Source organism: Pyxicephalus adspersus, unplaced genomic scaffold (genome assembly GCF_032062135.1).
Source record: "Pyxicephalus adspersus unplaced genomic scaffold, UCB_Pads_2.0 Sca462, whole genome shotgun sequence".
Lineage (NCBI taxonomy): Eukaryota > Metazoa > Chordata > Amphibia > Anura > Pyxicephalidae > Pyxicephalus > Pyxicephalus adspersus.
Genome location: NW_027317469.1, coordinates 1 through 13999, shown reverse-complemented (window position 1 = coordinate 13999; position 13999 = coordinate 1). Strand labels below are relative to the sequence as shown.

At 35.6% G+C, this 13999-nt stretch overlaps 1 protein-coding gene and 2 long non-coding RNA genes across 3 annotated transcripts; 2 read left to right on the top strand and 1 right to left on the bottom strand.

Annotated features, from left to right (window-relative positions):
* Positions 1–2911: 2911 nt before the first annotated feature.
* Positions 2912–4774, top strand: LOC140345059 (uncharacterized). Its single transcript, XR_011923743.1, has 2 exons — positions 2912–3127; positions 4635–4774. It is a non-coding gene; the product is annotated as an uncharacterized lncRNA (long non-coding RNA).
* A 1387-nt stretch (positions 4775–6161) lies between these two features.
* On the bottom strand, positions 6162–13998 carry LOC140345060 (uncharacterized). Its single transcript, XR_011923744.1, has 3 exons — positions 13938–13998; positions 8898–8985; positions 6162–6745 (listed from the first exon to the last, which is right to left on the bottom strand). It is a non-coding gene; the product is annotated as an uncharacterized lncRNA (long non-coding RNA).
* On the top strand, positions 10407–13695 carry LOC140345058 (gamma-crystallin 2-like). Its single transcript, XM_072432218.1, has 3 exons — positions 10407–10552; positions 12060–12302; positions 13366–13695. Exons 1-3 carry the CDS (start codon positions 10544–10546, stop codon positions 13639–13641), a joined length of 528 nt encoding a protein of 175 aa, XP_072288319.1. The 5' UTR covers positions 10407–10543; the 3' UTR covers positions 13642–13695.
* Position 13999: the final 1 nt, after the last annotated feature.

Below are 13999 nucleotides of genomic sequence, written 5' to 3'. Positions count from 1 at the left end.
ACTAGCCATCATTTTTCCATACTTTTAAAAGCAAGTGTTAATTTTTCAAAAACAAACTGTAACAAAGTTTGCCATACTCTTACTAGTTTAATTTGCTAATCTATAAAACTTTTGATTACCTCAAGTTCCCTAAAGAATTTTACTGCTTTTAACCTAAAGATGTAAAACCCATAAAGAATGCATGAAAAAAATTAGGTTAAACCCACTTTTTCTGTGTAAGCCCATCTTTCCAAGGTTCAATGTGTTGCAAAATTAGAGTCTAGATATTGTCCTTTGTTGACTCTTCTCAATTACAAACTCTGATGTCCACAGAACTACAACTCTACGAATGTTTTATGTTTTGAGACTACAATACTCAAAATAAAATCCCATTAAATATCTCAAGAATAATAGAGACAAATGCACTCACATCATGCATTGGCGGTGGGACCATGAATGCACCTGCTTGCTTTATGTATTAAATTCTATGTATACCCATAATTTTAGTTTTGTATAAAAAAAACCCTATCATTACTATAGAGGACCCTGTTAGAGGTTTTTCCCTTGCCTTGGCTTCTGATATGACAACCTTTTTTATAAGACTGGAAATATGAACAAATCTGCAGGCAAACAGACAACAATACAAAGCAGAGACAGGTTCTAGTATTTCTCTACCTAAAGTACATAAAAAGGAGTTTTATTTCTGTCTGTGTTTCTGTTGGAAAATTTCCAGTCACTTCCTGTCCTTGTCTGATTACCTTCTTACATACAGGAAGTAAAGTTTCCAAATGCAGTATAGCTGTTTCCCACTGTATCCAAACAGTAAATGGCTTCTGGCTTGGCTGCTCCTTCTGCGCACGCCCGATCTTGGGCATAAAACATGCTGGTCTTACACATGTGCAGTGAGATCAGCACTCTATTTTTCCCCAATTACAGCAGGCTACATCTCCCAATCTCGGCCTGAGCAGTGCAAGATTGGGTGACGTAACCAGAAGCGGGAAGGCAAAATGGCGCCACTTCCTCCGTGCCGGGACAAAGGCCTATCACAGGACCCAATAAAGAAAACCTTATAGGGATTGACGGATCTGCAGAAGTAAAGGTGAGTGAATTTTTGTTTTATAGTTTAATTCCACTTTAAGTGGATTTTTTGTTCCCATGGGCATGGAAAACCTGCTTTACGTGAACAAAAATCTGTCAGTTTCCACATAGTGGTTACAAGATCAGAAACTATGGTTCCCGATCATAAGTTGGAACCTAAATTATTATTTTTATTATTATTATTATTATTATTATTATTATTATTATTAATAAACAGTATTTATATAGCACCAACATACTATGTAGCGCTGTACATTAAATAGGGGTTGTCAGTTAAAGCCATGATGAAAAGCCATCAGCCACAAAAAAAGTACTTTTTTAAAGATATCCTCATCATGAGGCTCCCACTACAACTGGTACAATAACCCAACTTAATTATTTGCTCCCATACTTACAATGCTTCAAAGCATGTCTCGCAGCTTGAGGTGCTGTCAGCATGGCAAATGGATGGAGTGACAGGTTAAAGGGTTGAACCCAATGACCCTGCAAATAAAAAGTTTTATTACTAAATGAAAGCTGGTCACTTCTTTTTTTCATACATGGTACGATGACTAAAATGTAAAATATTTCATACCATCCCAGGACATAATAGATTAATTAAATCTGGCATAACAAAACATCACATTTGTAGCTGGTAGGTTAGTGTTGATGTTGTATATGTTGAATGTCCTGTTTATGTAAGATCTGGCACTACATTTTGTTAATAGATCAGATCCAAAAAAAAACTAAAAGTCCCCCCCAAAGGGGCTCACAATCTAATGTACCTATCATAGTCATATGTCATTACCACAGTAATTAATCTAATAACATTTTTTGGAATGTGGGAGGAGTACCCGGGGGGGAAACCCATGCAAGCACGGGAGAACGTGCAAACCAAGGCCGGGGTTCGAACCTGTAAACTATCACTGCAAAGGCCAAAGTGCCAAACTCTGAGCCACCAAGCCAATGCTTACTGAGTAACCTTGGTGTGGATCAGTTATTTGTAACTACCCATTTTTCTGTGCAAATACTTTATAATCCCCTACCTGCTAATTGTATTTATTTATAAACAGTCCAATCTGTTTTAAAATAACTCCAAATATTATTTTCTGGTTTACACATGTAGCACCCACCCCTGTAGGAGTGGCTGAATTTCGAATTTTTTATAAGAAACAGTAATTTCCCCACAACCACATAAGTGGAACCCCTGTTTTTCCCCTTCAACTGCACTGTCTGAAAGCCAGTGATCTATATAGCAGACTAGACGGATGGTCACATATTGGAGGTTTCTCATATCCGCTAAAAAAATTTAAAGTCAGAGTTTTGTTGGTTTGAATAAATTATTATTATTGGAGTGCAACCATTTTCTTGCAATGGCAATTGTAACAATGCCAATGCAATTTCAGTCCGATACACAAACAGTAATATTAAATTATTGGAGGTGGACTAAGGTATTCAGAATTTATTATTTTGGTAACATTTTTATATTTTTGTTTCCCATTATATATATTTTTAAAATGACAGTTATCAGAAACTTAATCTAAGTAAATTCTAAGCTTTATTTTCTTTCTTTGAACAAAATTTGTGCTGGTAATATTTTAAGAAACTAATTTATGATCATGCATAGTATTCCTTTTAGTTGATTTTATTCATTTTTAGGCCTGCTGTTCTGTATTACAAATAACAATTTCAATGTTATTTAAATTACGACTGGTACCTTTACTTCAGTACATTAGAACCAGCTAGCACCACTACCAATGGCTATTCACAAAATACCCTATTAAATCTGCTGACCCCATATATGACGCCTGACATAGCCTCTTTGTATTCAGAATGCTACAAAGCGAATTTTGCCTAAGCGTTAACTACAGAAAGAAAATTCTCCAATAAAGCGTGACAGACTGTGTAGGTCTCTTTTGCTGAGTAAACTACTTTATGTGATGGATACAACCAGCTTGCTGTATAACTGCCCTGTTCATACACAGAAGTATATAAGGGATCCCAAAGCCACTGTCAAAACAGTTTTCAAATCAAAGCGTTCGCTAACAGCAGAACAGCCAAGATGGGAAAGGTAATATATTTTCATCTTGTTTTGTGTCTAAAATATGTGTATATGTGTAATATATCTTCAAATATATAACATTAGTGTTGCTGGAGATTTAAAGTATTTTTTTTTAAAGACTGAAACAGTTTTAGCATAAAGACAAGTAGAGGAAAAGGTCCTAGTTTATATATTCCACCAACAGCAAAGAGCACAGCTCTTAATTTTACATTACATCTGCATGATATTGGTAAAGAAAAGTGCTAAAATGTATTCTGTAATATTTGGAATATATTGATCCAGTGTCTGATCTAATAAACAATGTTAGAGAATCTGGAAGGACAGATATTAGGAGACTTTTCATGGTGCAGATCAATGTCACTATTTGAGCAGTCTCTTGAGGTCAGGTCCTCTGCAAAGGAGAAACCTCCCCAGGCACTAAACCAATAAAACATTCAAATTAATACAGAAAAGGAACGGTTTTAGGTTGTTTCAGCAAGTAATCAAAGCTGGTAGGTTAGTGTTGTGTAACTGAAGTTTTGAAGCTTCCTAGAAGCAACAGTTTCTTTTTAGGTATCTTTGGCCCTCAGTGAGAATTGTTGTCATTATAATGTGTCATTGTAATGATCACTATAGCTTAGTAACATTAGCCTATTCATTAACAATGATTTTGCACAATGTAAAGATGTGTAGTAATAAATGATTTGGCAACAGTTTTTTTCACCAGTGCAATAATAAATAAAATCAGGAAAGCATGAGGGACTTGTTGATTGGACTTGGGTTGAGGGACTTGGTAATAATTATTTACTAGAATCTACAACATACTGCATACGTTTAATAACAACATAATAAGTTTAGTAGTAGTAGGTGTAACATATAAATAGAAAATAAGGGTTTCTAAGGGTCCGAAATGGAAAGATTAAACTCAAGTTGTATGCATCGCTTATGACTGCTCAGGAGCAACATAAATGTATCCTAGGTGTTGCTGCTACTCACTGAAAGAATCCTAGCAAAAATTTTGTACTAAGGCTGTGGATTAGACTACAGCAGTTTCTGATTTACTATTGATATCCATAACTGAACAACAAAATGGATATATTCAGGAACTTGTAGAATTTGAATAATGTAGAATAATGTAACTGTCCTAAAACATAACAGTTACTAGTAGTCAGTTTCAGTGGTGCAGTTATTAATTTGTAAGGGAGGGTAGATATTTGTTATTTTCTATTATACATTGCTATAATTCGTAAAAACTAATTCATAAAAACTGGGACATGGTACGTAACCAGTAAAGGCCCGCTGAGTTTTCTTTGCTCAGAGAATCAGATGGAGTTCCACGATTGAAGCAGAGCTGTCATTTGGCTCTGTTGCAAAGCAGCCATATAGCTAAATTGAAAAAAAAGCAATGCAAATGTATAAAAAACACAGAGATGTGTCCTGCACCTCTGCTTTTTAAAAAAGTTTCATATGGTCCTTTGATAGATTTTAATAAAACACTACATTAAAGTACTCTGTTGACAAATGTTCATGTTTTCAGATCATCTTCTACGAGGACAGGAATTTCCAAGGCCGCTCCTATGAGTGCAGCTCTGACTGTTCTGACCTCCACTCCTTTTTTAACCGCTGCAACTCCATCCGTGTGGAAAATGGAAACTGGATGCTGTATGAGCACCCCAACTTCACCGGACACCAGTACTTCCTGAGGAGGGGAGAGTACCCTGATTTCCAACAGTGGTTGGGATTTAATGACTCCATCAGATCCTGCCGCATCATCCCTCAGGTACGTCTTTAATAACCAGATAAATCTTTTTACCCAACAAGCCATACAGGTTTGTCGGGCCGTCTGTTAGTGTCAGGCAACTTATTAGTGGTTGTTATACTGGTATTTTGTGATTTATAATTTCAGACCTGCTTTTAACTGATGCCTAACCATTGGTTTAAAGTAAGTACTAACCTCTACTTAACCACAGCAGACCATGTGACTACTAAGAAATCCAGAGGAGGGTTGGAGCTCCCTAGTTATGTAGTGATGTAAGCAAGTAAATATAGCACTTAAATGTGCAAATATCTTTGTCTATGATTATTTCAAAAATATGTACATGATAGGGATGAATGCAATTAGTAATATTTACTACTTGAAGAACTGTTTTAGCAACAGAGGTTAAGAAGAGCATGAAGGAGAAGAATATGAATGTTTTTCAATAAAAAGACCTACAAAAAACATCTGGGGTTTGATATGTACAATTGATGCAAAAACAAAAAAAGGCTGCATTGAATTGGCCCAACACAAGCACAACCTGCCGTAAACATATCTAAACATTTTTGTACTATATGCTTATAAGGTCTTTCTTCAAAACACTACATATACATTTATTTGGGTAGGTGTATTTTTTATGTTTAAGTACATTTAGGCCAAACACTCAATTGCCTGGTAGTATACACAATTTAAACACACCTGCCCATATGCCAACAATTACAAGATTCTGTAATTGCTCTAACTGTGATTGCTTTATGACATTTGTGGTCTATTTATAAATGTTTTCACCAAAAATTCTCCCAACTTTTCCCAAAATTCACACATTGTTTAGGCTGGATTCAATTGTAAACTGAATGAATCATGAGTGAAAGTTAAATTGCACATTTTCAAATTAAATCCAGTGTAAAAAAATGGTGTTTTGGGTAAATGCTGGAGAGATCTTGGGTGAAAATATTTATAAAATGACCCCCATGAAAATAAAAGAAAAATGAACTTGATAACTCAAGCAACTGCCATTCCTTTGCAGGACACTGCCATCTTTATCTCTTCCTTGTGTCGATTTTCAGCCATCTTGATTGACTGGGCCAGTATGACGTAAAAACCCACAGGGTAAGTTGAGTTGTGCCAGGTACCCTAACAACCAAAACTGAGCTGCATATTTACAGCTCGGCAAATTTTGATAGATGAGATAACAAGTAACACTGCACATCATCTCTCCCTTTCTGCAATGAAGCCCTTTATCTGATACCAAATTTTTAAGTGGAACTTTAGTTCCACCTTAACTATGAACTATGCATTATGGCTAAATTAAACTGAATGTTTTTGTTTATATGCGGTTTGGGAATAGTTTTTGCTGTTATTTACAGAATAAACATGAGACTAGTAATCCCCAAAGTTGTGTTGTACAATGCCTTCCTGCTATAATTTCACATCTGAGCAATCTCCCTGCAACAGTTTTCCCAAAATGTTTGTTGGAGTAGTAGTAGAATTATTACTGATAGAATATCCTGGGCCAATGTCCAACACATTATCAAAGCATACCAGATCCACCCCAATGCAAAACAGTTGGCAAATAACTATTTTATACCATTATAGGTACATTGTGGAAATGTTTTTGCAGAGACTACAACTAAACTTTTGTTTGAAACATTTTTCTTTCATTAGATCCTGGCATTCAATTTCAAACTGCTACTGGCTTATCTACATAAGCACAACGACATGTGGAAATGTGTACCATCATTCTCATTTAATATAAACCTTTAGGCTACATTTACACAAGTTGTAAAGCCTTCACAATAACTGACCAATACTCACAGGTTCATGTTGGTCTGTGGCTAGAACTTTTGAGCTTTGGTCTTCATTTTTACCTAAGTGCTTGCAAAATCTGCCACCTTCAGGGAAAAAAAGGATTTTGCTTTAAGCTCTATTCACAGTTGCTTGTTTTCCTGCATTAATACCATTAATGTAACTGCGTGGACATGCACTTTAAGGTGAAACCTCATAGTTTTCTAAATGACTAGTTCATACCCGTACCCCGCAGTTAATATGTATCTAAATCAAGAATAAAAAAGATAAATAGATAATTTGCAGCTTACCATTTAAAAGATTTGCTACCTGCAGCAATTGGTTTTCTTTTTTTGAGCTTTTTTCTTTTTATTCTGTTAGTGATTTTGCTAGAAACACATTTCCTGTCCCAGGGTGACAAGATTCACTCACTGTACTGTATTTATAGAGAGGTTGAGTCATCAACCAAGGAAAGGAAGTGTGTTAGGACTCTAGTACACCTATCCCTCTTCTCTTTTACATAACATAGGCAAAGAGATATTCTATGGTTCACAGAAAGAATTGGACTTTGATATAAAAAAAAGGTAGTATACACTTTGTGGCCACTTTATTATCTACACTTATCTAGTGCAAGGTATGGTCCCTTGTGTTTTCAAGACAGCCTGAATTCTTCATGGATTTAACAATATACCGGAAATGTTTCCCAGAGATGTTGTTCTATTCTTCAATAGATCCTCACGCTAAAGAGATTTTCATCCTACCAATTGCAAGTCGAAAACATCATCAGACTAGCCATCATTTTTCCATACTTTTAAAAGCAAGTGTTAATTTTTCAAAAACAAACTGTAACAAAGTTTGCCATACTCTTACTAGTTTAATTTGCTAATCTATAAAACTTTTGATTACCTCAAGTTCCCTAAAGAATTTTACTGCTTTTAACCTAAAGATGTAAAACCCATAAAGAATGCATGAAAAAAATTAGGTTAAACCCACTTTTTCTGTGTAAGCCCATCTTTCCAAGGTTCAATGTGTTGCAAAATTAGAGTCTAGATATTGTCCTTTGTTGACTCTTCTCAATTACAAACTCTGATGTCCACAGAACTACAACTCTACGAATGTTTTATGTTTTGAGACTACAATACTCAAAATAAAATCCCATTAAATATCTCAAGAATAATAGAGACAAATGCACTCACATCATGCATTGGCGGTGGGACCATGAATGCACCTGCTTGCTTTATGTATTAAATTCTATGTATACCCATAATTTTAGTTTTGTATAAAAAAAACCCTATCATTACTATAGAGGACCCTGTTAGAGGTTTTTCCCTTGCCTTGGCTTCTGATATGACAACCTTTTTTATAAGACTGGAAATATGAACAAATCTGCAGGCAAACAGACAACAATACAAAGCAGAGACAGGTTCTAGTATTTCTCTACCTAAAGTACATAAAAAGGAGTTTTATTTCTGTCTGTGTTTCTGTTGGAAAATTTCCAGTCACTTCCTGTCCTTGTCTGATTACCTTCTTACATACAGGAAGTAAAGTTTCCAAATGCAGTATAGCTGTTTCCCACTGTATCCAAACAGTAAATGGCTTCTGGCTTGGCTGCTCCTTCTGCGCACGCCCGATCTTGGGCATAAAACATGCTGGTCTTACACATGTGCAGTGAGATCAGCACTCTATTTTTCCCCAATTACAGCAGGCTACATCTCCCAATCTCGGCCTGAGCAGTGCAAGATTGGGTGACGTAACCAGAAGCGGGAAGGCAAAATGGCGCCACTTCCTCCGTGCCGGGACAAAGGCCTATCACAGGACCCAATAAAGAAAACCTTATAGGGATTGACGGATCTGCAGAAGTAAAGGTGAGTGAATTTTTGTTTTATAGTTTAATTCCACTTTAAGTGGATTTTTTGTTCCCATGGGCATGGAAAACCTGCTTTACGTGAACAAAAATCTGTCAGTTTCCACATAGTGGTTACAAGATCAGAAACTATGGTTCCCGATCATAAGTTGGAACCTAAATTATTATTTTTATTATTATTATTATTATTATTATTATTATTATTATTAATAAACAGTATTTATATAGCACCAACATACTATGTAGCGCTGTACATTAAATAGGGGTTGTCAGTTAAAGCCATGATGAAAAGCCATCAGCCACAAAAAAAGTACTTTTTTAAAGATATCCTCATCATGAGGCTCCCACTACAACTGGTACAATAACCCAACTTAATTATTTGCTCCCATACTTACAATGCTTCAAAGCATGTCTCGCAGCTTGAGGTGCTGTCAGCATGGCAAATGGATGGAGTGACAGGTTAAAGGGTTGAACCCAATGACCCTGCAAATAAAAAGTTTTATTACTAAATGAAAGCTGGTCACTTCTTTTTTTCATACATGGTACGATGACTAAAATGTAAAATATTTCATACCATCCCAGGACATAATAGATTAATTAAATCTGGCATAACAAAACATCACATTTGTAGCTGGTAGGTTAGTGTTGATGTTGTATATGTTGAATGTCCTGTTTATGTAAGATCTGGCACTACATTTTGTTAATAGATCAGATCCAAAAAAAAACTAAAAGTCCCCCCCAAAGGGGCTCACAATCTAATGTACCTATCATAGTCATATGTCATTACCACAGTAATTAATCTAATAACATTTTTTGGAATGTGGGAGGAGTACCCGGGGGGGAAACCCATGCAAGCACGGGAGAACGTGCAAACCAAGGCCGGGGTTCGAACCTGTAAACTATCACTGCAAAGGCCAAAGTGCCAAACTCTGAGCCACCAAGCCAATGCTTACTGAGTAACCTTGGTGTGGATCAGTTATTTGTAACTACCCATTTTTCTGTGCAAATACTTTATAATCCCCTACCTGCTAATTGTATTTATTTATAAACAGTCCAATCTGTTTTAAAATAACTCCAAATATTATTTTCTGGTTTACACATGTAGCACCCACCCCTGTAGGAGTGGCTGAATTTCGAATTTTTTATAAGAAACAGTAATTTCCCCACAACCACATAAGTGGAACCCCTGTTTTTCCCCTTCAACTGCACTGTCTGAAAGCCAGTGATCTATATAGCAGACTAGACGGATGGTCACATATTGGAGGTTTCTCATATCCGCTAAAAAAATTTAAAGTCAGAGTTTTGTTGGTTTGAATAAATTATTATTATTGGAGTGCAACCATTTTCTTGCAATGGCAATTGTAACAATGCCAATGCAATTTCAGCCCGATACACAAACAGTAATATTAAATTATTGGAGGTGGACTAAGGTATTCAGAATTTATTATTTTGGTAACATTTTTATATTTTTGTTTCCCATTATATATATTTTTAAAATGACAGTTATCAGAAACTTAATCTAAGTAAATTCTAAGCTTTATTTTCTTTCTTTGAACAAAATTTGTGCTGGTAATATTTTAAGAAACTAATTTATGATCATGCATAGTATTCCTTTTAGTTGATTTTATTCATTTTTAGGCCTGCTGTTCTGTATTACAAATAACAATTTCAATGTTATTTAAATTACGACTGGTACCTTTACTTCAGTACATTAGAACCAGCTAGCACCACTACCAATGGCTATTCACAAAATACCCTATTAAATCTGCTGACCCCATATATGACGCCTGACATAGCCTCTTTGTTTTCAGAATGCTACAAAGCGAATTTTGCCTAAGCGTTAACTACAGAAAGAAAATTCTCCAATAAAGCGTGACAGACTGTGTAGGTCTCTTTTGCTGAGTAAACTACTTTATGTGATGGATACAACCAGCTTGCTGTATAACTGCCCTGTTCATACACAGAAGTATATAAGGGATCCCAAAGCCACTGTCAAAACAGTTTTCAAATCAAAGCGTTCGCTAACAGCAGAACAGCCAAGATGGGAAAGGTAATATATTTTCATCTTGTTTTGTGTCTAAAATATGTGTATATGTGTAATATATCTTCAAATATATAACATTAGTGTTGCTGGAGATTTAAAGTATTTTTTTTTAAAGACTGAAACAGTTTTAGCATAAAGACAAGTAGAGGAAAAGGTCCTAGTTTATATATTCCACCAACAGCAAAGAGCACAGCTCTTAATTTTACATTACATCTGCATGATATTGGTAAAGAAAAGTGCTAAAATGTATTCTGTAATATTTGGAATATATTGATCCAGTGTCTGATCTAATAAACAATGTTAGAGAATCTGGAAGGACAGATATTAGGAGACTTTTCATGGTGCAGATCAATGTCACTATTTGAGCAGTCTCTTGAGGTCAGGTCCTCTGCAAAGGAGAAACCTCCCCAGGCACTAAACCAATAAAACATTCAAATTAATACAGAAAAGGAACGGTTTTAGGTTGTTTCAGCAAGTAATCAAAGCTGGTAGGTTAGTGTTGTGTAACTGAAGTTTTGAAGCTTCCTAGAAGCAACAGTTTCTTTTTAGGTATCTTTGGCCCTCAGTGAGAATTGTTGTCATTATAATGTGTCATTGTAATGATCACTATAGCTTAGTAACATTAGCCTATTCATTAACAATGATTTTGCACAATGTAAAGATGTGTAGTAATAAATGATTTGGCAACAGTTTTTTTCACCAGTGCAATAATAAATAAAATCAGGAAAGCATGAGGGACTTGTTGATTGGACTTGGGTTGAGGGACTTGGTAATAATTATTTACTAGAATCTACAACATACTGCATACGTTTAATAACAACATAATAAGTTTAGTAGTAGTAGGTGTAACATATAAATAGAAAATAAGGGTTTCTAAGGGTCCGAAATGGAAAGATTAAACTCAAGTTGTATGCATCGCTTATGACTGCTCAGGAGCAACATAAATGTATACTAGGTGTTGCTGCTACTCACTGAAAGAATCCTAGCAAAAATTTTGTACTAAGGCTGTGGATTAGACTACAGCAGTTTCTGATTTACTATTGATATCCATAACTGAACAACAAAATGGATATATTCAGGAACTTGTAGAATTTGAATAATGTAGAATAATGTAACTGTCCTAAAACATAACAGTTACTAGTAGTCAGTTTCAGTGGTGCAGTTATTAATTTGTAAGGGAGGGTAGATATTTGTTATTTTCTATTATACATTGCTATAATTCGTAAAAACTAATTCATAAAAACTGGGACATGGTACGTAACCAGTAAAGGCCCGCTGAGTTTTCTTTGCTCAGAGAATCAGATGGAGTTCCACGATTGAAGCAGAGCTGTCATTTGGCTCTGTTGCAAAGCAGCCATATAGCTAAATTGAAAAAAAAGCAATGCAAATGTATAAAAAACACAGAGATGTGTCCTGCACCTCTGCTTTTTAAAAAAGTTTCATATGGTCCTTTGATAGATTTTAATAAAACACTACATTAAAGTACTCTGTTGACAAATGTTCATGTTTTCAGATCATCTTCTACGAGGACAGGAATTTCCAAGGCCGCTCCTATGAGTGCAGCTCTGACTGTTCTGACCTCCACTCCTTTTTTAACCGCTGCAACTCCATCCGTGTGGAAAATGGAAACTGGATGCTGTATGAGCACCCCAACTTCACCGGACACCAGTACTTCCTGAGGAGGGGAGAGTACCCTGATTTCCAACAGTGGTTGGGATTTAATGACTCCATCAGATCCTGCCGCATCATCCCTCAGGTACGTCTTTAATAACCAGATAAATCTTTTTACCCAACAAGCCATACAGGTTTGTCGGGCCGTCTGTTAGTGTCAGGCAACTTATTAGTGGTTGTTATACTGGTATTTTGTGATTTATAATTTCAGACCTGCTTTTAACTGATGCCTAACCATTGGTTTAAAGTAAGTACTAACCTCTACTTAACCACAGCAGACCATGTGACTACTAAGAAATCCAGAGGAGGGTTGGAGCTCCCTAGTTATGTAGTGATGTAAGCAAGTAAATATAGCACTTAAATGTGCAAATATCTTTGTCTATGATTATTTCAAAAATATGTACATGATAGGGATGAATGCAATTAGTAATATTTACTACTTGAAGAACTGTTTTAGCAACAGAGGTTAAGAAGAGCATGAAGGAGAAGAATATGAATGTTTTTCAATAAAAAGACCTACAAAAAACATCTGGGGTTTGATATGTACAATTGATGCAAAAACAAAAAAAGGCTGCATTGAATTGGCCCAACACAAGCACAACCTGCCGTAAACATATCTAAACATTTTTGTACTATATGCTTATAAGGTCTTTCTTCAAAACACTACATATACATTTATTTGGGTAGGTGTATTTTTTATGTTTAAGTACATTTAGGCCAAACACTCAATTGCCTGGTAGTATACACAATTTAAACACACCTGCCCATATGCCAACAATTACAAGATTCTGTAATTGCTCTAACTGTGATTGCTTTATGACATTTGTGGTCTATTTATAAATGTTTTCACCAAAAATTCTCCCAACTTTTCCCAAAATTCACACATTGTTTAGGCTGGATTCAATTGTAAACTGAATGAATCATGAGTGAAAGTTAAATTGCACATTTTCAAATTAAATCCAGTGTAAAAAAATGGTGTTTTGGGTAAATGCTGGAGAGATCTTGGGTGAAAATATTTATAAAATGACCCCCATGAAAATAAAAGAAAAATGAACTTGATAACTCAAGCAACTGTTTAAACACATGATTAGGTTTTTAGAAAGTTTCCTATAATGTGTCATATATGTTTTTGTTTTTTTAAATTCTAGCAACGTGGTTCCCACAGAATAAGGATCTATGAAAGAGAAGACTTCAGAGGCGAGAGCATGGAGTTTGTCGAAGACTGCCCTTCTGTCCATGAGCGTTTCAATTATCATGACATCTACTCCTGCAATGTCTTGGATGGCCACTGGATCTTCTATGAGCTGCCCAACTTCAGAGGTCGTCAGTACTACCTGAGACCAGGAGAGTACAGGAGATACACTGACTGGGGTGCTGTCAATGCCAGAGTTGGCTCCTTGAGACGTGTTAGAGAAAACTATTAGTCTGAGCTGACAAATATGACAATTTCATTAAATAAACAAATTTTCATTTAAAAATCTTTAGTGAATTATTTTTGACCATTTAGTTGTAGGTTGCTATATTGGGAAGAATCCTATTCTAGTGTACAAATTACTTTATTCTCCAAACATAAAAGGTGCAACATGAAATGAATAAACTGTTGACTGAAACAAAGAGTATTTCAATTCTATAGCTGAGGAACATCATGCACATTCATAATAGAGTACATGGAACAATATCCATATACATTACAACCTCAAATAAAATGTATAAAACATACCTTGGCAGAACTATGCAGTTGTGCTGTTGAAGGCTTGCTTCCATATATTTCAAAGACATCCT

What these genes read in the sequence shown, in the direction of transcription:
- LOC140345058 (XM_072432218.1), top strand. An exon ending in CCTGCCGCATCATCCCTCAG is followed by an intron (nt 12,303 to 13,365) that starts GTACGTCTTTAA and finishes TTTAAATTCTAG; the next exon opens with CAACGTGGTTCCCACAGAAT.